General features: G+C 40.8%; 1 protein-coding gene across 1 annotated transcript in view; it reads right to left on the bottom strand.

Moving 5' to 3' along the window:
• Positions 1–476: 476 nt before the first annotated feature.
• NETO1 (neuropilin and tolloid like 1) overlaps positions 477–23,147 on the bottom strand; it is a 196,329-nt gene continuing 173,658 nt past the window's right edge. The window contains exons 9-12 of the mRNA XM_063451616.1: positions 17,779–17,892; positions 8,320–8,878; positions 7,373–7,447; positions 477–1,785 (exon numbers count right to left, since the gene is read on the bottom strand). Coding sequence (XP_063307686.1) covers positions 7,387–7,447; positions 8,320–8,878; positions 17,779–17,892 — 734 coding nt within the window. The 3' untranslated portion in view covers positions 477–1,785; positions 7,373–7,386. The remainder of the gene's footprint in view (positions 1,786–7,372; positions 7,448–8,319; positions 8,879–17,778; positions 17,893–23,147) is intronic.

Genomic DNA, 23,147 nt, shown 5'->3' on the forward strand with positions numbered 1-23,147 from the left:
TATTTATTCAGATAAGGATTTCGGAATGAATGTTCCTGATCTCCCAGCCCAAACAGCCTGAACAGCCTACTAGTGTAAAACATTGAACTGAATGAATAAACACACAATTAAATGGGAATTTCCTAGGACATTCAGTAAAAAAGAGGGCTCAATTCCAGTAAAAGGTAACAAAATAAAATAAGTGGGCTGCCCTGATAATGTTCCAACTCCATTATCTTTGAATGTGACTATGAGCTCATGGCTAAAACATTAAATTCTGGGGTTACATGACTTATTGATATCTAGATGTTTGTCCCCTTCTCTTCTTTTCACCCCCCCCCCTCCCCCAAGTCCTGTAGATGCCCTTACTAAACACAAATGGGAAGGTAGCACTGGCTTACTTAAAGTCCACTGATCCTCAAGAAATTATAAGAGCCATCAGAAAAATGCTGTATCTCTGCTATTCCTTTGTTCTATATGTATGGCATATTGATTTTAGTTAAAACAAAGACAATGTATTTCTCAATCCACTGACTAATAAAACGCCTATATGCTAGAGGGCATTTAATTTCCTAGCACAAATCCAAACTATTTTTCCCATCACAGATATAAAGCTCAGTTCTAGTGGGGGACCAAATTCACTGAATTTAACTGATGCCAAAACTTAACTAGTTTTCTTCTTCAACCAGAAAAAAAAGCAGGCGAAGGTTGGATGCTTCCCTGACCTATAATAAAACATATGTTCCCCTTTATAATACGTCCTACATGCAACACTGGCTGCATTTTTTAATGCAATCCTCACCCATTTTAGTTTCATTCCTGGCATAACAATGGTCTCATGGATGTCCAATCATTTTTTAATATACATGTATTTAATGGTTAATTTGCTGGCAGCTTAATAATGCTAGCAGGGTTTTAAAATAGCATCACAACTATTTCATTTAGCAATCAGTCAACATAAAGAGTTCCATAATGCTTAGTTCTCGTTGGCTCTTTTCAAGATAGAGCTGTAAATTCTATACTCCGCCATCAGTGAATAGCCTCAGTATTTATTTGCTGTTTTGAATTAGCCAACCCGAATCCATTTGGGATGACGTTGATCATGTAATTTTCCTTTAAAAAGTCAGTTGACACACTGGATATTTGGACACCAAAGTGTTTACAATAATAAAAGTAAATAAAACGTTAAGTCATAACCTCCTCCCCAATGAAAAAAAAAAAAAGAGAAAAGGATCTTATTGCCATTTAATAGTTTTACTAAAACATTTTTTCATTTGTTCAAACAATAGCTGTTGTTAAGTTCAATAACACCATTTTCATATTTATTATTTAATGTATTACTAATATTCAAAGCCAGGAATATTTATTTCAAGTAATTATTAGTAAGGTGGAAATAATGTACAAATACAGACTAAGAAAGAGTTTTCATTGAAAGGAGATTTTCTTCCTGATTCCACAACAGATCCATTAATAAAACATAAAACAAATTGTCAGCTCATCAAAAGTAAAATGCCGTATAATGCTGGGATATTTGCAATCAGTAACTAGATTCTTCTTCAAGTATCCAGTAAATTTCAAAATGTATTTAAAAACTAAGGAGCACTTGGTGGCCAGCAACCAAATTACAAACAAATGTCATTGAGTAGCAGGAGCATCATGTTGAGAATAGTAATGTCTGTAAATCCTACATTTGTAACAAGGCAGTGGAATGAGTTTTGAATACAGTCCTCTTTTTTTGAAGATGGTTGTGACAATATTCTAAAGAACAGTTCATTTGTCTCCTAGTTGTGTAAAAAGTGTTCTTCTCTGAAATAAAAAAAACACAGTAAATACATTTTAATGATACATATGAATATACATAATTGCATAAAATATAAAGCAACTCATAATAACAAACATCATTTTGAAACATTAAATGCAAATAGACAAGCTGATAAATAAACAATATACTTTTAATTGTACAAATATGTTGCTCATTATCTGTGATATCAACTAGTTAAGCACTAAATATATTATTATTCCATCCCATATAATCCTTATCCATATAATATATCCCGTTATAATTGACCAGGTACAGTGCATATAACCATATCATATACAGTTTATGATGAGTATAAACATCGCTATTTCCAAAAGCTTTCACATACTCTATACAATAAAATTAACATTAAATGTACACTAAAAAAAGAAAAAAAGAGTGGATACATTTGCACATTAGAGCCCAATTGTATTTGAAATAAATTTTACACCCATCCCATAATGTTCGAGACAAACTTAATAGCATTTGCAATTTACCTTATTAAGCACGAACATTATGCACATATTCAAACAACAAAAAGAAAAGAATCCTTGGTCTCCCATTATTATGTGCTCAGCAATATGATGTCTCCTTTACCCTCACATGACAACTCACAGTGAAAGGGTTTACATTTAGCAGATGACTTTTTGCTGCCAGTTTCTGACATGCAACTTAATTTTGACTTTTTCCTTCCCTATATTCTACCAATTGCAGGTGAGGGTAAAAAATAAAAGTTTTAAGCAATTTCTAACTGCTCATCTACTTTTTCAAACATCACTTGAGAAGGGATTGGAAGTCTCATTGAAATTACATATTGGACCTGCTTGGGGTATGTCCTCCGCAGAGCATAGAGACCGAGAAGTGGCATACCTATTGATCTGATATAAGAGGGTCTAGAATTGTTCAATGCTTTATAGGTATAGATTAGTACTTTGAATTGACTCCTATAGGATACAAGAAGCCAATGAAAGGACTGACAGAGGGGTGAGATGTCAGAGGACCGACTGGAGAGGAAAATTAGTCTGACATTCATTACAGACTGTAGCGGGGCAATATGGCCTTTGGGAAGACCAATTAGGAGAGGGTTACAATAATTCATGCCAGAAATTACTAGAGCATGGACAAGCTCCTTAGTAGCATCATGTCTAAGAAAGGAGTGGTTGCAGGCTATGCTTTTAAGATGAAATCTACAGGATTTGATAACATACTGGATGTGAGACTCAAAGGTGAGGCTGAATCAAGTATAATGCCAAGACAGCATACTTGCAAGGATGGACTGATGTGGATAGCACTAACTTGAAGAGGATCAGTATTAGGAGAAGGAAAGACAAGGAGCTTAAGTTTCAGAAAGCGGGAGGACATCCATTCAGAGATGGAAGAAAGGTAAGCAGTGACAAGTTGAAGGACGGCAGGGGAGAGGTCTGCAGATGAGAGATATATCTTGGTGTCATTAGCATACAGGTGGTAGTGGAATCCAAAAGAGGTAATAAGTTTGCCAAGAGAGGCAGTATAAAGAGAAAATAGATGGGAACCAAGAACAGAGTTTTGGTGGACCCAACCAAGACAGGATGAGGGAAGGAGGTATCATTAGAAAAGGAGACACTGAATGAGTGTTGGGAGAGAGAGGACGAAAACCACGAGAGAACAGAGTCACAGAGACCAAGTAATTGAAGAGTTTTAAGAAGGAGAGCATGATGAACAGTGTCAAAGGCAGCAGATAGGTCAAGAAGAATTAGTATGGAGTAATTGCCTTTGGATTTAGCTGCGATTAGGTCGTTAGTAACTTTGAAAACAGCAGTCTCAGTAGAGTGCAGGGGGCAGAAGCCACATTGAAGAGGATCAAGAAGAGAGTTGGAATTGAGGAAGTGAGACATACGGGTAAAGAAACCGGACATGTATATGTGCATGACTTGTTCATTGCACATGCGGGTGTCTGGTGGAGATTCATCAATGACATGTTGGGCATATGGTGTGGCACCAGGGAAGAACTAGATACTTTTTTTTAAGGATATGAATGAAGAACTTCAATACACCATGGAATGTAGTGAAACCACTATTAGTTTCCTGGACCTAAAGATTACTCAGATTAATAGACCAAGCCCACAGACAGGAATAGTCTATTGGAATTTAATAGTTTACATCCCCAATAGACTATCCATTCTATAACCTGTAGTCAATACATTTGAGTAGCCAGAAACATGTCAGATCCTATAAAACGATCACAGTGTCTCGATGAGATGAGTGATAAGTTCTTGAGTCATGGCTATCCTGCTGCACTCCTTGATTCAGAAAAAGAAAAAGTACTGAGAATGGAGAGAGATTCCTTATTGACATCTAAAAAAAGAACATCTAATAATCATACTCTGATACCTTTTGTCTCCACATTTATCTTACAAAGCAATAGAGTAGCAAATATTGTTTGTAAACACTGAGGGAAATTGAAAAGATCCTTTCCTGGACATTCCGGAATTTCAAGCTACTCCTTTATTTTCACATAAAAGACCGCAGAACATTAGAAATATGTTGGTTCAAGCCGATATTGGCTCCTTGAAACCAAAAACACAACGGTTTCTGTCCACACCGGTTTATGGTGCTTTTCCATGTCATAACTGTAGTTATTGTAATTCCATCATTAATAGCGACAAATTCTTTTCTCCCCAGAATGGTCTCTCTTATAATGTAAATAGCTTTTTTACTTGTGAATCGACCTACCTTGTCTATGTCCTTAAGTGCCCATGTGGCCTTCTCTATGTAGGAGAGACCACAATGAAGTCCGTGAGAGACTAAATAAGCACAAATCTACCATTAGAACTAGACAGAAAGAACTGCCGAAACCTGCCCATTTTATGGAGTGTAATCATAATATATCTCAACTACGCTTTAAGGTAATTGATCATATACCACCACTTAGGAGAGGTGGCAATCGACAAGCCCTACTTAAAAAGAAGGAGTCCTTTTGGATTCACACGTTAGACACTTTATGACACAAGGGACTCAATAGAGAATTGTCAATATCCTCCTATTTATAATTATATGCAGACTCATTCTCCATTTTTATACTGAGATTAATTCTCTCTTTTGTTTTTTAGTGTATTTTGATGAGAAGTCTTAATCTCTTGTGTCCACCTAGATTGTGGTGGATTCACATGGGGAGAATTTTGACTTAACTGGAAAACACTATTTTAATTTCCAATGTGATGCTCGTGTGTTCTGAATGGTTATTATTTTATGATGATTATGCATTCATGTTGAAACTTTACATGTGGGGTAATAGGATTAAATATTTGCTGACACTTTGTCAGACTATAAGAAAAGATCAGCTAAACAGTCAATACTGTATTCCAGGCTTGGTTGCCCTTTAAATTTACTGTAATTTTTACTATAGCACTATTTTTACTTTCGGCCCTGGTTTCAATTCTGACTTATTGTCAAATTATATCTTCAAGAATGTTAGTTTATCATTTATACATTGTCATATTGTCTAATATTTGATTACTATGCCTTTAAGATTCGGCTATACAATTTTGTATTTTTGTAGATTCCATGTCATGTTTTAGAGTTAATACCATGAGCTGAGCGGTGGGTGGGGACCCTAAATAACAACAGGGGGACCTAATGTCCTCGCCCCTGGCCCCTACCCATGAGCATTTGGGGGCCCTAAATGACAATGGAGGGGACCTATTGTCCTCACCTAAAATACCTTCCCAGGTGCTAGGGGTCCCTAAGACCCTAGTCACCCCCCCCCCACCACCACCACCCAAATAAGATTAAATAAAGCCCTACCTACCCCCCTCACCTTAAAAATAGTGAGGGGGTAGACAATAAAACGAAATACCTATAAATAAAAAATACTTACCATTTAAAGGTCTTTTTTTCTAAAACTTTATTTTTTCAGCCCCAAAAAAGGCAAATAAAAAAACATAATATCCGTCAAACTTATACAATAAAAAAAAAACCCAAGCACAAAAAAAAACAACAAATTAGACAGAACAAAATTCCTGTGGCTAAAAAAATATTCCATCTTTACCCAGTGAGGATACCGCAAAGACTGAGCTCCGCAGGGCGGGGAAAGGCTTATAAAGCCTACCCACACCCTGAAATTTGGCTCAGAGCGCTTTGATTGGTTGGTTTATGCTGTGTAATTTAACTTATAACCCACTGATTGGTCGAAAGAACTTTCCCACACTGTGTAAAATTACTCAGAGCACTATGATTGGTTGGATTCCAAGCCAACCATTCAGAGTGCTGTGACAGGTAAATGTAGAGACTTACCTGTCAGTCTCTTCATTTACCTGTCAGAGCACTCTGATTGGATGGCTTAAACCAACCAGAGCGCTCTAAGTCAAATTGAAGGGCGTGGGAAGGCTGTGAAGGAATACCCCATCACTTTCGGCTCCTTTCGTATAACGGATTTGTATTTATAGACAAAGAATACAACTAATGAAGTCAGATGGCTCCCCTGAAAAAGGGAGGTGCTGTACCCCACCGGAATTACCTTTAGATTAAAAAAATCATCTTATAGGTAATAAACTTTATTATAAATTGACATACAAAATAGGTGCAGCAAAAAGTGAAAAGTTATAATCACTATCAATTAAAAAGGAGGGGAAACCTACATAGCTCAGTGTCAATTGTAGTAAAAAAAAATGGAAACAGTGTGAGCTACTAAAATGAAATTTAAACTTTAAAATTTGAAATTTAAACTAAAATTCAAGTGAACAGGATGTAGTATTAGAAGGGAGAAGCACTACATATTTAAATCAATCTACCTCTACAGTAGCAACAAACAGGCACAGGTCTACAAAGAAATCCTGTTGGGAAGTACTCAAGCTCTCAGGGGTTAAAATGAGTAAATAGATGTAATTAAAAGACTCTCGTTTATGTAGGAAAATCATGTGGCTAAAAGCTAAAGCCACAGGATTTTCCTACATAAACGGGGGCTGAAAAAAAAAGATTTTAGAAAAAAAAAGACATCAAATGGTAAGTATTTTTATTTAGGTATTTAGTTTTATTGTCTCCCCCCCCTCACTCCCCCCGATCATGGTTGGGAGCCAGGGGGGAGGACAATAGTCCATCCCCCCCTTTTTCATTTAGGGCCCCCACCCATTGCTCATGGGTGGGGGCTGGGGGAGGACAATAGGTCCCCCCATTGTCATTTTGGGCCCCCACCCACCACTCACTGTTTACTATACATGCCCCTACTCGCGATATAGCGAGAAGGGGCAGATTGATAACTAATTCTAAGTAATCTTTACTTAGTATTAGTGAAGTTGGCTACTTTGGCTTATGTTTTAAAGAAAACTAGAGCAGACAGGAAGAAATGAAGAACAGGTCCTGAGAGAGGGAGAGAAGAGAAAGCGATTAAAGAAAGGTAAGTTCGGCATGACAGTGCCACTTTAAGCGGGTTTTCCCTATTACTAAGGATCCAGGTCAAGGAAATTCCTGCATCATAAACACTACCATGGGCAATAGTGGTTATGATGTTTGGAGTACCCCTTAATAATATTAACAAGGGGCAATGAAAATATAAAAAAATCTATATTTAATATGTATTAAAATATTGTAAATAATAAATTAAAAAACAAATTTGCTTACCTTGAGATTCTTTTTCATACCCTAGTTGTGTTGTATTCAGTTTCATGTTTACTTAGAGACCCAATGAGGCAGAACCTGGAATGTTATGACTTTTCATTCAATATGTTTGCATAAAAGTATTATATTCATATATGTACAGCACATACAAATCAACCAACACAGATACACATGGCATGCAAAACACACTGAAAAAAGAGGAGAGTTTTTAAGAGATATAAGTGGTTTTAATGTGCAAATAAAGTATGTAGTGCGTGTAAAGAAACACAGAAGCACACATAATATGCATGCAATACAAACATAGATGCTCATACAAATATTAAATGCTACAGCATACCAGTAATGGCTTTGTGCATCATTTTGAAAATATGTAATCTTCTATACATGCATTTAGTTTGCATTACATAGTATAAAATATATTGACTTTTTTTGTGCATTATAAAGTCTTGCACTATTTAACGGTTTCTTAAAATAGAACCACATTTTATATGCAATATTCAAGGAGCAATACATCATATCTTAGAGAAACATTGGGGTGTCTATATGCAAGTCTGGATTTACATGCTTTCAGAGACATGACAGACTTATATATACTAAAAAAAAAGCATAGAAGAGGTTTAAAAATATATTCATTCACCAAACAAATTCTAATTTCCTATTTTGATTTCTTTGCACGCCTTTTTAGAGCTTAGATTAAAAAAGTAGCATTTTGTTCTTTACCAAACTTCTTTTTTATGACAATGTTAAAAGAAGAAAGCAATGCTTTCTTTTTGTGATGAATGTGTGCTCATTATAAATTAAACTGATCGTTGTGAGAAAAATATTAAAAAGAGAGAAATGTTTACATTAATGGACAGAAATGATTAAAAAAAATGAATGAAACGTAAACAGTTGGAATTAATAACATGTCCTTAGGAAATAGTCTTCATCAAAAATTTATTGATACTGACCGCTGGACAGCTTTTTCGTGTCGGGATAGCCTATGACTGGTGGTGGGAACTTCTTCAATTTCGTCTATGTCGCATGTATCTGCAGCATCTTGTGAGTAGCTATGCTTCATTACAAGGATATTTCTTCGGTTTGTAGGTGGTATAATGGGATTAACAGGTTGGTTTTGCGTATCTGTCAATATAGTAGCATCCCTTGTACTGAGGTTACTACGGCTGCCCTTAGTGCTAGACATTTGTGATCCACAGTGATGGTCATGAATGCATTTTGAAGATGATCTCCTTAGTTTATGGTAATTTTCAAAATCATCTGCAATATCTGCCATGTCAGCTGTAGCGCCTGTACCTCTAAGAGTACATAACTCATAATGAGGAGGCTCAAACACCTCCTGAAATACAGTTTGGTCAAAGTCTGCTTTCCTTTGGATAAATTTTTTACGAGGTTGTTTGATCTGTACTATTACAGATATAATTATGAGGATGATAACAATGCAAGTAGAGACCCCAATCACTGTCCCACTAGTATTGGTAAGCTGATCCAAAAGGTTTGAGTTCCTTTTTTCTGCATAATACAAAACATGACATTGATTAATTAAAACTAAATGCCACACTATAACATTATTTTTTTATATTCTACTTTGAGATTATAGTAAAACAAATTTATGTATTCTGTTGTTAAAAAAAACCAAAAAAAAACTAATTTAGGAACAGGCAAAAATCCAACAAGCATTGTAAAATTCCAGTGTGCACCTTAAAAGTTAAAGAGACTAATGTAATTGAAATTAATATTTTAATATTATTATATTAATATTAATTTAATATTTAACATGTTAGCAGTCCATAGTGGTCCAAATGGGATAAGCTAGAGTAAATCCTATGGACATCTTAGTGCACTGTGTACATATACAGTTTATATAAAATATATGCATTTATTTATTTTGCTCAATTAAATAAATGAGATTCTTACAGAACTGTCTCTCCTGAAGATTTTTCTAAGGCTCTAAATGAAGCCAAAAGGGGAAGTAGCACACCTGTTCACTGATCTCTTAAAATGGAGGTCACTCATGCAGAGTGAAGTTATATAACTGAACACCACTTTGGGGGTAATCAAATGCATCTCTCTTGCATGAGAGAACCCCATTGATTTCAAATGGGAAATTATGAGCATAAATGCAGTCTGTATCAACAAAATATCAGTTAAAATAACATTTCAACCAAATGTACAATTCTCATTTCTACTAGAGAAAAGTCCAGTTTTTCCAGACTTCAGTTATTTAACCCCTCCATTACCAAAAACATGTATAAAGTTTTTTTTTTCATGTGTTTTGCAGTGCAAAATGTAGTCCATAAAGCCATACTCATCCACAATTTTATAACATGACAGGAGGCTTCATATTTGCTTAAGTCTCTCTTTTCTAGAACTCCACAACAGCACATTAACACAGAGAGAAAACAACCAATCAGAAAAAAGTAAGGAACAATAAAGCTCCCAACCAACTACTTCCTCTTTCTTTGCTGCTCCACATCAAGCACAGGTCAGAGTACCACTGCCTCCTAATTATTTATTTATTTATGAGTGGCTGTGGGATTTATCTGTTATTTGAAATTATTCCCTCTTCTATTTGCTGATCTTTATTGTATTATTTATGTTGAATTTTCTGCTTTGGCTGTATTCCCTTCTTTTCTTTGGGTGTCAGGGGGTTCCCTTAATTTCCCCCTGTTTTGTCCTTCTGTCCCCCTTTCTGTCAGGGGGTCGCCTTAGTCTTCCCCTCACGCGGTCGCTGGGGAGATGATCATTTAGCTGCCTCCCCGTTCTCTCGACTGCCGGGGCAGCGGAGTATGTCTTTGGCGGCCCCACGTGTAAGATCCTGCTGCTCGCTGGCCTTGCGCCACCTTGCGGGACCTGTTTACTCTGGACCTCTCTCTCTCCCACGCCTACTACCCATCTCCGAGCCCCAGGAATCTAACCGTATCGTGGCCTGCGGGCGGAGAGGGGAGTGCAGGCCTGCCATGTGGGAGCAGCAACTTCCGGCCTCTTTTGGATTTCCCATCATCAGGGACTCCTACGACTGGGTCTTCTATTTCAGGTCCTGGGGGATGTTAGTTACCTGCTGTACTAACAGAGTGCTGCCCAAGACTAATGTGAGTTCCATATGACAGCAATAGGTACAAATACACCTGTGCGTAGATACAACACACTCAGTGGGTAATAGGTGAAAAACACGCAAAAAATTACCCTTTGTTATATAGTATTGTAGAAGAAAGGACTCCTCATATCCTCATAACAAATATAGACAAAATACCAAAACGGCAATCTACAATACAATAATAGAGGCAGACATAGGGCAATATTGTTTGCAAAAAGATATGAATTTTAAAATAAATGTTGATTGCACTCACAAACCCAGTTTGATTGTAGGCATATCGTAATAGATAAGTATAGCAGCTTCAGGACTTTGGAACATCAGTGGTGTATATAAGAAAAAGAGAGAGAATAATAGTGCAGAGTATCTCAATAAAAGTTAACACGTTTATTAATAGTAACACTTACAAAACCGAAGTGTAAAATAGGCACATCACACTCAGGTGGAGGTATCTTGTCACAAGGTCCACAGGAGCAGGAAAAGCCAAATAAATAAATCACCAAATAAAAACAATTAAAAAACAAATACTCTGAACACTGTAGCCCTACGCGTTTCGTTCAACGTTTGAACTTCCTCAGGGGCATCTGCTGGAGTGTTGTCCTCATGCAGGCATAAAGTAAAGTCCCAATTCTCTTCTTTTAAGTCCGTCTTTGGCGCGAAGCGATCAGCTGTGCGCCATACTTCCGGGTCCGGACTCCGGCGCACTTCCGGTTACGTCAAAATTACGCTCCGGAATTGCTAACCAAGCCTCGTTCTGATTTTCGTTTCGCTAGACAGCAAAACCATGCGTTCCACTTGCGTTCCAATGCTCGTTTACGGAAAGCGCATTGGAACGCAAGTGGAACGCATGGTTTTGCTGTCTAGCGAAACGAAAATCAGAACGAGGCTTGGTTAGCAATTCCGGAGCGTAATTTTGACGTAACCGGAAGTGCGCCGGAGTCCGGACCCGGAAGTATGGCGCACAGCTGATCGCTTCGCGCCAAAGACGGACTTAAAAGAAGAGAATTGGGACTTTACTTTATGCCTGCATGAGGACAACACTCCAGCAGATGCCCCTGAGGAAGTTCAAACGTTGAACGAAACGCGTAGGGCTACAGTGTTCAGAATATTTGTTTTTTAATTGTTTTTATTTGGTGATTTATTTATTTGGCTTTTCCTGCTCCTGTGGACCTTGTGACAAGAGACCTCCACCTGAGTGTGATGTGCCTATTTTACACTTCGGTTTTGTAAGTGTTACTATTAATAAACGTGTTAACTTTTATTGAGATACTCTGCACTATTATTCTCTCTCTTTTTCTTATATACACCACTGATGTTCCAAAGTCCTGAAGCTGCTATACTTATCTATTACGATATGCCTACAATCCAACTGTGTTTGTGAGTGCAATCAACATTTATTTTAAAATTCATATATTTTTGCTAATGTGAGTTCCAGTCTGAGTGGCAGCAATTTCAGCTTCCTTCCCAATTTAAAAGAACATGTGGTTAAATAGTGTTGAAGGTTCCATCTAAGTGGTGCCCAGCACCCCTAACGCTTGGGCCTTTCCTTGCCTGCCAGCCTTCCAGTTATTATATGCCTACTATTATATATACCTATTATTATATGTACCTATTGCTACACAGATTGGCATCTCAGAACTGTCTATTACATAGGTCTGGCTTGCCCTTAACTGTGCCCACTATTGGCCTGCTCTGTCTGTGCCCCAATGATTGGCCTGCTTTGTCTGTGCCCTCTTGATTGGCCTGATTTTTGTCTGTGCCACTTGATTTGGCCTGCGCTGTCTGTGCCATTGCCTTTGGAAGCCCCAGCCTGGCTATTTACATACATACGCTAGTGTCTTGCATGCGCTATCCAGCTTGCATCTGCCACTATATTGGAGTGCCACCCCCGGTGTCCTCTGTGTATCCTAGATGTCACATTGCTTATGGCCCCCCTGCTATGGAGCCCTCAACACAAGAGCAGAGCTTGCAGGCTATGATCAATGCGGCGGTGTCCGCCTCCGTGGAAAAAGCCCTGGCCAAGGCCACAAGATTGGGGCTCTAGAGGGACCCCTCACATGGCAGATGATTCGGCTGAGTCAGACTCTCCAAAGAGAAATCAGGCAAAGGCGCACAAGCGCTATTGGAAGGACTGAACCATGCTCACAGAAGGGTAAGGCTCCTTAGTTTATGGCAAAGCGACAGGGGCCAGTGATCTCGGATTCTCCTACCCCGCGCACGCGCCTCTCGGACAAAGGGGAGGAGGACCTCATAACCCCCCACCAATGGCCGACCTGGATGAATGGTGGGTGGAACAGTCACCCTCGGATGAGGAACACAGGTGGGGCAAATACGACATGGACGACCTCATGTGGCCCCGTGATTCAGGGGAAGCTTCAGCACAAAGGACACCGGCTTCCCTACTGGACGACAATGTCTTCCTGGATGCTACGGGTGAACCCCTGTTCGACCCTTGGTCAATCAGACACCTCAGATCCTCTAAATGGTTGCTGCCCGACCACCTGGCACAGTTCATGCATTACTGGGTCTGCAGACCTTTGGACTGGGAAGTGTGCAGGAGATTATGGGTGGAATGTCCCAGGCCCATTCTACCAGATAAGGTCGCTCTGACCCCATGGTCTCCACCTACATGACACATATTTGGCGTGACCCTTAGAATGGGGTCTCCAACTGGCACAGGATAAACTGCTTGACATGCTGGGCCCCCTGGCCAGGATTCTCATGCTCACTGACAAGGCTTTTTTTCACAGGGTGCTGCCCTGGACCCAGCTTCCATATGGGACTGGGCTCTGTGCTCTATTTGCCTGCTGGGCAATACAAATGTGGCGCTCTGCACGGAACATAGAAAGGCGGTCTTCCTTCCTATGGATGCCAAACTGGGCCTCCTGGCCAAGGGTCTACTCTTCGGGGAACCCTTCATCAAGGAGCTTCAGAAGCACGTGAACCTCTTCACAATTCTGAGCAAAGCCCAGTCCTCAATGAAGAGGGTCTGCCACCCACAGAGTTCCAAGGTTTTTGGCAGGGCTGGACCACAGCAGGGTCATGTCGCCAGCCGTTTCTGGCCATCTGGTCACTGAGGATTCCATGCACCATCCTTCTTCCCATCTTACCCCTCACAGACCTTTAAGGTTGGACCGAGGTAGAGGGAGCCAGGCTCACATGCAGGCAAGGATGCAGGCAAGGATGCCTACAGGTGAGAACAGTTTCTACCAGTTCTCCTCCCACTCTATTGCAAGCGGGCAGATTGTTTCACTGCAGGGACATGTGGCAGGAGGTGTCCTCAGATGCGTGGGTGCTTCCCACGTCATAGATTATCATAGATTTTCATTTCCTGCTGACACAGGTTCACCCTCCCCCAGCTCCCGTGTCTTCAAGGGTGCAGCCATCCCTGATAGATGCAGAGATTTGAGCCCTTTTAGAAAAGTGGGCACCGGACGATGGTGAGGAAAAAATCCGGGGATTTCCGCCCGGTGATCAACCTGAGAAACCTGAACGCCTTTGTGGTTTACCATCATTTCAAGATGGAGGACATCCATCTCCTGTGGGACCTCCTCTGCCCAGGGGATTGGTTCACAAGACTGGACCTGAAGGACACCTATCTCTCGGTGTCGGTGGACCCTACATGCCGATGGTTCCTCTGGAAAGGCAGACCTTGCCAATTCACTTGCCTCCTTTTCGGTCTCAGCTCTACACTGTAGTATTTCACCGGTGAAACCGGTGATGGCACGCCTCCGCTCTGAGGGTGTTCGCTGTATCATCTACCTGGATGACCTGCTGATCTTTTGCGAAGAGCCCTCTAGGCTGAACTATCACACACGCTCTGCAGTTTCCTTGTTCAAATTCTTGGGCTTCGAAATAGACGCCAGGGAGTGCCTCCTATGCCTCCCCAGTCCAAGATCTCGACCATTCGGAAGGAAAATCCGGAGGATCCTGCATCAGGACGGGATCCCACTGAGGATGGTGGCACATGTTGTGGGCCTTCTCTCCAAGTCATTCCAGGCGATCTACCTGGGTCCCCATCACTACAGGGCCATGCAAAGCCCGAAGGCTCACTTTCTCCGCAGGCGATCAGGTGATTCCCCTCACACCAGATGTCAAGACCGAACTGCAGTGATGGCTGCTTCACATGTCAGCCTAGAACAGCAAAGCGATTTTCGGACCGACCCCGGATATCGTCCTGGAGTCAGACGCGATTCTCTGGGGTTGAGGAGAAACCTGCGCAATGGGCTCCATGGGAGGACCATGGTCGGAAATGGAGACGGAGTTCCACATAAACTGCATGGAACTGATCGCGGGCTCATTCCCGATCTGAAGCTAGGCGAGTCACCTTTCAGATTTTTGCGTTCTTCTCAGGATGGACAACATCTTGGCCTGGGAGGGGCCCGCTCCCGGATGCTTTCGGAGGTGACAAAGGAGATCTGCTTCCAACGCAACAACATCACTTTCCAGGCGGAATACCTCCTGGGGGTGTTGAACCTGACGGCGGACTGGTTCTCCAGACATTGGAAGGACGCCAGTGACCGGAGGCTCCTTTGTTCTGTTTTCCTCGAGATCGGGGACCGAAGGGGTCCATTCACAGTGGACATCTTCGCCTCCTGGACGAACTACCAGGTCCCAACCTACTTCAGTTGGCTTCCGGACCCGGCTTGCATGGCGGTGGATGCTTTTCTTCAGGTGTGGCCATCTCAGGGAGCTTATGGGTTTCCTCCGTTTGCTATGATCTCCAGGGTCCTGCTACAGGTACGACGTCAATGTGTATCCATGGTATTGCTGACCCCCTTATGGCAGAGTCAGGCCTGGTTCCTGGAACTTCCGGATCTATCCCATTAGGATCCACTCCTTCTGCCATCCACACTAAAGACGCTCCTCTCAGACTCTCGAGGCAATCCTCACGTGGAGCGCGGCCACCTCCGCTTAGTGGCCTGGACTCTTTCAGCGGAACCTGGAATGTCGAGGCATTATCATAGTCTGCTAAAAACCTCCTCCGGTACTCCTGGAATTAGGAGATGCTACTTGTCAGCATGGAACTCTTGGTGTCGTTGGTGACTGGAACGGGATACCGATCCCTTTACGGCCCCTATAGCCAGTGTTCTGAACTTCCTCTCGCACCTGTTTGACCTAGGGTGCTCATATTGTTCAGTTAATAAGGTCAGCGATCTCAGCAGCTCACGTATCACTCCGAGGTTTCCCCATTGGTCAGGACTCGTTGGTTTGCAGACTTCTCTGGGGCATGAGACCATCATGGCCTCCGATGCCCAAGTACTCCTCCCTCTGGGACGTGCACGCGGTATTGTCGTTCCTCCAGGACTAGCCTGATAAACATGACCTTTCCCTTTGTCAGCTTTCAGCTAAATTCGCTCTCCTACTATGCCTAATTTCCTTCCAACGGGTCTCTGACGTCCGGGCTTTCGATGTCGACACGCTTTCTCCTTTTCTCTGGACGGGGTTACCTTCACGGTGTCTAGACGTACTAAGTGGACTCAACGGCTATCTTCTACTTGTATTTCCGCGACTCACCTAAACTCTGCGCGGCAACGGCTCTGTCTCGTTATGTGCTGCTTACTTCTCCACTTCACCCTTCCAGTTTAAGTCAATTATTGATCTCTAATGTAAAACCTCACAAGCCGGTCTCTTCTTCTACCCTGGCACGATGGATTAGATGGTTGTTATCCTTGGCGGGTGTGGATTCGACCTTTCGAATCGCATTCGGTTAGAGCCTCGGCGGCCTCTGGCGCCTCCCTCATGGGCGCCTCTCTCCAGGACATCCTACGTTCAGCTGACTGGTCCCAGGAAGACACCTTCCATCAATTTTATTTCAGATGAGCGGATCATGCTTCTTTTGCCTTGTTGTCTGAGCGTTAAAACTGCAAATATGAAGCCTTCTAGTCATGTTATAAAATTGTAGATTATAATAGCTTTAGTGTAACTATAATCTTAATTTTATTAATGACAGAAGGCGAATATTTAACCCTACCATTGTTCCTTTTTTGTCATTAAATTGACCGCCTCTGGTTGATAGATTGTTCTTCAGGCTTCTGATTAGGTATGTCACATGTTTATTTCGTTTTTGCGGGAAAGTCTGGGATGAGATTTCTATTGATATTGTACTGTCTGTATTTGATTATGGGGGTTTCATGCTTTTCACAGTACATTTCATTTGCTAACCAAATCTTTTGACTCTGTTAACCTCGTTTCAGTTTAATGGTTCATCTACGGATCCACGTTTAAGTTCTTGTTCTTGATAATGGTCATCGGTTGGCTTTGTTTGACTTCTACTACTACTGCTATATGTATATGATTGTTTCTGTTCTTTGTTTTTGTCACAGCTTGAAGACATTCATTTTACATCATGCTGATATTTTTAGTGCGCTGTACTGCATGTAATGCATTCAGAGTCCTTAAAAATACCTATACGCAAAGTATTTTGCCTTTTTTTTTTTTACAATTTTTGTCAGATCTACTGTATGTGAGAAAACTACATTTTGTGTCTAACCTTTTTTATACAGACCATGTGTGAAATATTGCAAGATAAGCATACTGTATAATGTGCATCATGCCTAAAATGTTTCAATTCACAGATATTTTTATGAAGGAGGAACAAATAAAAATGGTGTAAATTTACATATTTCAATTTGTACATTTGTCTGCAAAGCAACCAATATGTACAATTACTGTTATGTTTATATGGCTAATATGTTTTAACTCAAGAAGTGCTTGGTATTGAAGGGGTTAACCAAAAGAGCACAGCTCATTTTGCACCATTCAATATCTTGTGCCTGATGTTAGAAAATTGATGGGCATTTTAGATGGATTTTTTTAAAACTAGTAAATAACTATTAAGGTTCCAAATATCCTATCAATAGTATTAATACAAACACTTAAATAACTACACATGCTGCACTGATCAATTCTTTTGTGATCATTTATTAAGCAATAAGCTTAAAGTCAAAAATATATATTGGCAAATTTTATAGAGCTCCAATTTTTACATTAAAAAACTCCAAAGGACATTAGAGAGGGATCATCAATTCATAGAAAAAAACAAAAAACTAAATGATGTAAATCAATGTAATTAATTAGTAATGTGTTATAAATCTGTCTTGCGACACAGTACCTGCAATTTCACATTTATTTAATGTATTAAATGAAAAGATGGACCTTTAAACCAGCAATTATGTATTTTATTGACTACAACGTAAAGGCCCAACACGATCGACTGTTTCGTCATGTTTTTCTTAATGTATAGCAAATAGTAAACTGATCGTTATAAATGAAACATTTCTGAGCATTTCTAAACTTTTCATAAAATATATATTACCTTTGCAGTGATTTTCATCCCATGGGTAAACACAGTTCTGGAGTCCATTGCAGACCAATGTGTTATTAATGCACATATTACTATGACAAAAAAATGAGTTTGCTTCACATGGAGCTATAAGAAAAGAAACAAAAGAACATTAACATCAATGTCAACACTGTCAATAAAAACCAGGGCACGTAACAATAGTTTTGTAAGTATATTAAAGTATATATATATATATATATATATATATATATATCAAATATAGGTATTGATTTCAGAAACTTTACCAAATTATTTTTCAATATGTCTTCAATTTGAAGTTGACGTGAAAATCATACATAAAAGAAAACATTCAAGGGTGCATTTACTAAACTAGCAATTGAAGTGAACTGAAAAGGGAATTGCAAAATAAACAAGCTGTAAAAACATCCCCATTTTGTTATTTTTCCAACAGTATCACAACATTTTATCAATTTTCTCCTATATCTATTTCAGAAAATAAACCACATGACACCTCCACACTCGTGTAAGAAAATCTCATAGCATCTTAAATATAATTGAATGAGAATTAAAAGGAACATTCCAAGCACTATAATCTCTACACCCCACTGCAGTGGTTATAGTACCCTGGACCTGGACCTTTATAATTAATCAAATCTCTTTAGAACTGTTTGACAAATTACACTAGGACATTGCCAGGGCACTTCTGGCACTATAACCACTACCTTGGGCAGCAATGGTTATGGTTGTCGGAGTGTTCCATTAAACTCATAGCAGGTGCCTCCATCTGCTGTTGGTCTGAATCCAATCTGGTCTGTGGTCTGGTTTCTAACCATCCCTCTCACCATATGCAACTTTCTCTTTTTCCACTCCTGCAGTCTTCTCATTATTTTTATATGCATTTTTATATAACCAATATATTCCACAGTGTTTTTCAGTTTTGCAGTGTGAATGTATAACAGCAAAGGGTTAAGAGGACCCTGCTCAAACAAGTGTGCAATCTATGCAGAGGTAGTTTAAAAGAACATGGACAAAATGGCGTTTGCATCAGTTTTGTGAGCGTGACATTTTCTTATGTATAGACTCAACCCTTTATACATTGGTTAATTTATTTTCTACCTTTTCTGTAATACATCTGCCACTTTTTATTCCTTATTTGAGGTTTGAACCTTTTTTAATTGATAATTTCACCATTTCTTACATTCACCAAATAATACAAATGCAAAAAAAGCAGTACAAAAAAATTAGACCCAATTTTAAACAAAGAGTAAAATGGTGAATGCTGCTTACCTGTCTCAGAAAATAAGCTAATTTAAGATTGGTCAAACAATATGTTGAAAAAAAAATGTTTGCACCTCTTTAACATAGATTGAAGTGACAGGTTTGTGAACCCAAAATAGTGGGAGAGATACAGTAAAGAATATTTTGGCACAATCATTAAACAGGAAAATGCCTAGAAAACCAGCCTTAATAAATGAACATTACACTATTTATATAAAACCTTCAATGTGTCAGAGGAAAGGTTTCATCAATGTTTTTTCTTCTCTGAATTATAAAGATGCACTAACTAAAAGGCACTCTTCCCATTGGCTAAAAATCCAATAGTGGCACAAATTTTGTCCAAAGTTGCTGATAGTACTGCTGATGACAGCTTTGTTGGACATGGTTTAGGTGTATTAAGGCAAAGTATATACCTTGTTATAGTTTAACTAGTTTAACTAGTTTCCTTGCAAAACAAATTTACTCTACATCCATCTTTAACTTTTTTTAGCACAACTTCAACATCCTTTACTCATTATTTGAATCTGTCACAATCATATCCTCCACTGTTTTCACAGCAAGTAATTTTGCAAGCCATTCCCCCTAAATTCAATGCTATCTCATGCTACACTTACAGAGTTGTTTACTGAACTACATATTTTAGAGAAATAATGTGACACTATAATTCTTGATGTAGTTGTTCTGGTGTCTAATACATGCCCCTGTAAGCTTTTTTAACGTAACACTTCTGTCTAGTAACACTTCTAGTTACAGTCACTCATACAGCCTTGAGAGGTGCTTCCTGGGTCACTGCTGCACGATGTGCAGCACTGACGTCCAGCGTCTGTTTTGCCACACATGCGTAATAGTCTTCCAATGCTTTCCTATGGGAAAGTATTGAATTGGCTGAGATAATCAAATCTTATGATCTTAGCCAAGTCGGTGGGGTGGAGGCAGAGCCAGCCGCAAGGAGACCAGTGCGGTGCTGGAAAAGAGTGAGTAAAATCACCTTTTATTTAGCTGACAAAGAGGCTGGGGACCTAAACAGTAATATTGTAACTATAGTGTCAGGAATGCATGCTTGGATTTCTGACACTATATTGTTCCTTTAAATCCGAATTACAAAATTAAAGCTAAACTAGCCAAGCTGAAGAATTCTTCCTTGATTCAGAAGAACCAAAAGGGGTGAGGAAATGGGCCAATCAGTATATTGAAAAATATATACATAATAAAATTATGTATCTATATATTTTTTAGACATTGCTAATTTGGTTCAGAGATCAAGTGATGAAAGTAACCAATAGAAGGACAAAGAGAAGGAGCAGCAAATTCTATATTTATATTTTAAGAACAAAGCCGTAATTTGAGCTATACGTCTGTTCAACCACAATTTACCTCTTTCATATTAAGTGCAACCAGACTTATTTTATATACTTTTATTCAGGAGAAACAGGGCTTTCATTTCACATGATAAATATATATATATATATATATATATATATATATATATATATATATATATATTTATATTCAATTATGTTATATATACATATATAATATATAATTTAATAGGAATAAAATCTAAAAAAGTGTGAGAAATTAAGAAATTTTATTTTCTTAGTTCTGCATGACATTTTTTTTTTGTAAATATGTGTTTATTGTGGAGTTAAGTTCAATCAGTCAACTGTAAGTAAACATCAGTTGGGACACGCAGGTCCCGGCTATCAGTATAACAGCGATAGTATGTAAGAACTGTAAGTAATCATTTCAATTAAAGCGACACGCAGGTCGCCTCTTAACATGAGCATCTCGTTTCTAACTGCCAACATATTAACATTCTGTTCTCTGTTTTCTTTCCCTCCATACCCCCCCCCCTGTCAACCCCCCCCCCACCCCCCGCCCCCCGTGGGCAGCCACTCACTTCCCGTGGAGAACCTTTGGAAGTGTCAAGTGGGGCAAATGAGTGTAGTATCCTTTGCTTTTCAGAGGGATATATGTCGAGAGGTATAAGCTCTGGGTGTCAGTTTAGCGGTCTATCCAGCCATAGCTTACACATGGGTCTAATGGTGTTAGGCGTATGACGTGGTTCGGGGCTTGAAGGGTGGGTCCAGCACTTCGGGTATGGGTCAATACATCCCTACTTGAGCTTGGGTGGGTAGGTTTCAGGTTGCAATCGTGGTGGGAGTAGCAATACAGGACGTAGATTACCACTAGGCGGGGTCAGGGGTTAGCTGTCTTGGTCTTATTACCATGTGTTCCCTGGGGTGCAAGAGGCGTCCGCCCCCCCCCCCCCTCCCCGTTAGCCGTCAGCGGGCATTATGTGGTGCCATGAAGTGTCTCTGCGTTAGGAGGTTGATATGTCTCACCAGTGGTGCGTTCTCGTGTTCTGCTGGTACCAGGGTATCCAGTGCATGGATCAGGGCTAGTGTAGCGTCAATGGTCCCCTTGTTCCCCTATCTGTGCCAGCTGTCTAGGTGGTAGCTGTCGGGTCATGCTGTCACTGTGGTTCATAGTCAGTATGTTCCCGCTGTCCATCTGTCTGCTAAGGTACCCAGTGCCTGGGGAGTCATCTCTGGGCTAATCTTGTTTCGGGTGTGTGTGTGGGTGCCTATTCTGGTGGTCATAGGTGCTGGTATGTGCGTGTGGTGGTAGGTGTGGTGTGTGTTTTATGAGCATCTCTCCTCGTCCCCCCATCCGCCTGCCCCCTCCTGTGTGGCTCAGTGTGGTGTCAGTCTCTCCCGTGTAGTATCGATTACTAGTGCATATGTATTCTATGTTATAAGATAGTGGCTATCTCCCTACGCGCTTTGCATGCAAGGCTGGTTACTCTGTGCGCTGATGGCGTTCCCTCATCCCCGTCCCTCAAATAATCGCTCCCAACCGTGGTGAGTCCCCCGCTCGGGTCCCACCGGGGTCCCTGCCCACCTGTCCCCCGGCCCCTGGGTGAGGAATTGACAGATCAGTGTGGAAATAGGGAGGTCGTGTCAGGCAGGCCCAGGTCCCGCACTCCCACATCCTTCTTAGTCGTCATCTGCATTTCGCGAGCGGTAGAAGAACCAGGGTCCCCATTGTTCCGCGTGCTTTTCTTGTTTGCCTAGCAGGTTTGCTATTGCGGATTCGGCTTTTTGAATATCATCCACTTTACGTCTCCATTGTTCGATCGTCGGCGGGTGTGTCTTCTTCCAGAGCAGTGGTATCAGTGTCTTCGCCGCGTTCAAGAGGTGTCGAAGGATCGATTTTTTGTAGACTGAGAGTGGTTTATCTGAGTGGTGCAGTAAGGCTAGGTCTGCCGTCAGGTTTGGAGGATCGCCCAGTATTTTTTGTATTTCGTCCCCAACATTCACCCAGTATGGCTTAATTCCGTCGCAGTCCCACCAGATATGCTGGAGGGTCCCGGTCTCGGTCCCGCATCTCCAGCATGTGTTTGGAATTTCCGGGCTGATTCGGTGTAACAGAGATGGGGTGCGGTACCAGTGGGATAGTAATTTGTAGTTCGTCTCCTGGTATTGTGAGCTAGAGGAGCTCTTATGTTGTAGTAATAGTATTTGCTCCCATTGACTTTCTGTGAATTCTTTGTCTAGTGCGTCTTCCCAGCGCCTCTTGAAGGTATCTTTCCTCTCCCTCTCGCCTGTCGCCAGTCGCTGGTACATTGTGGAGACTGTTCCTTCCGCCTCGGGTGTCTGGAAGCATAATTGTTCAAACCACGATAGGTCTCTGTGCAGTCTATTTCTATGCGGCAAGTTGTAATAGAAGTGTTTGAGTTGGGCATAATGAAATTGGTGCATCAACGTGGGTCTCTCTACTTCCGATAGGTCCTGTAGCATCTTCATCCCCCTGTCTGTGACCGCCATATGTAGCGGTATGAACCCGTCGTGGTTCGATAGCGGCCATGCTGGTGGCGGTATTCCATCGCCAATGTATGTGTTATGGGCAATGGGGATCAGGGGGCTCGGGGTAGGTGAGATGTAGGAAGTTTGTCTCAGTCGGGTCCACGTCTTAAGGGTCTGGGTGATTGGCGAGTCCTCCCCGAGGTCCTTCTTGGCGTCCGCTTCCTTGTACCATAGGAAGAGGTGTAGGTGGTTGTTCGCCAGTTCCCGGCCCAAGGAGGTCCACCGTTTTTGAGG

Source organism: Pelobates fuscus, chromosome 4 (genome assembly GCF_036172605.1).
Source record: "Pelobates fuscus isolate aPelFus1 chromosome 4, aPelFus1.pri, whole genome shotgun sequence".
Lineage (NCBI taxonomy): Eukaryota > Metazoa > Chordata > Amphibia > Anura > Pelobatidae > Pelobates > Pelobates fuscus.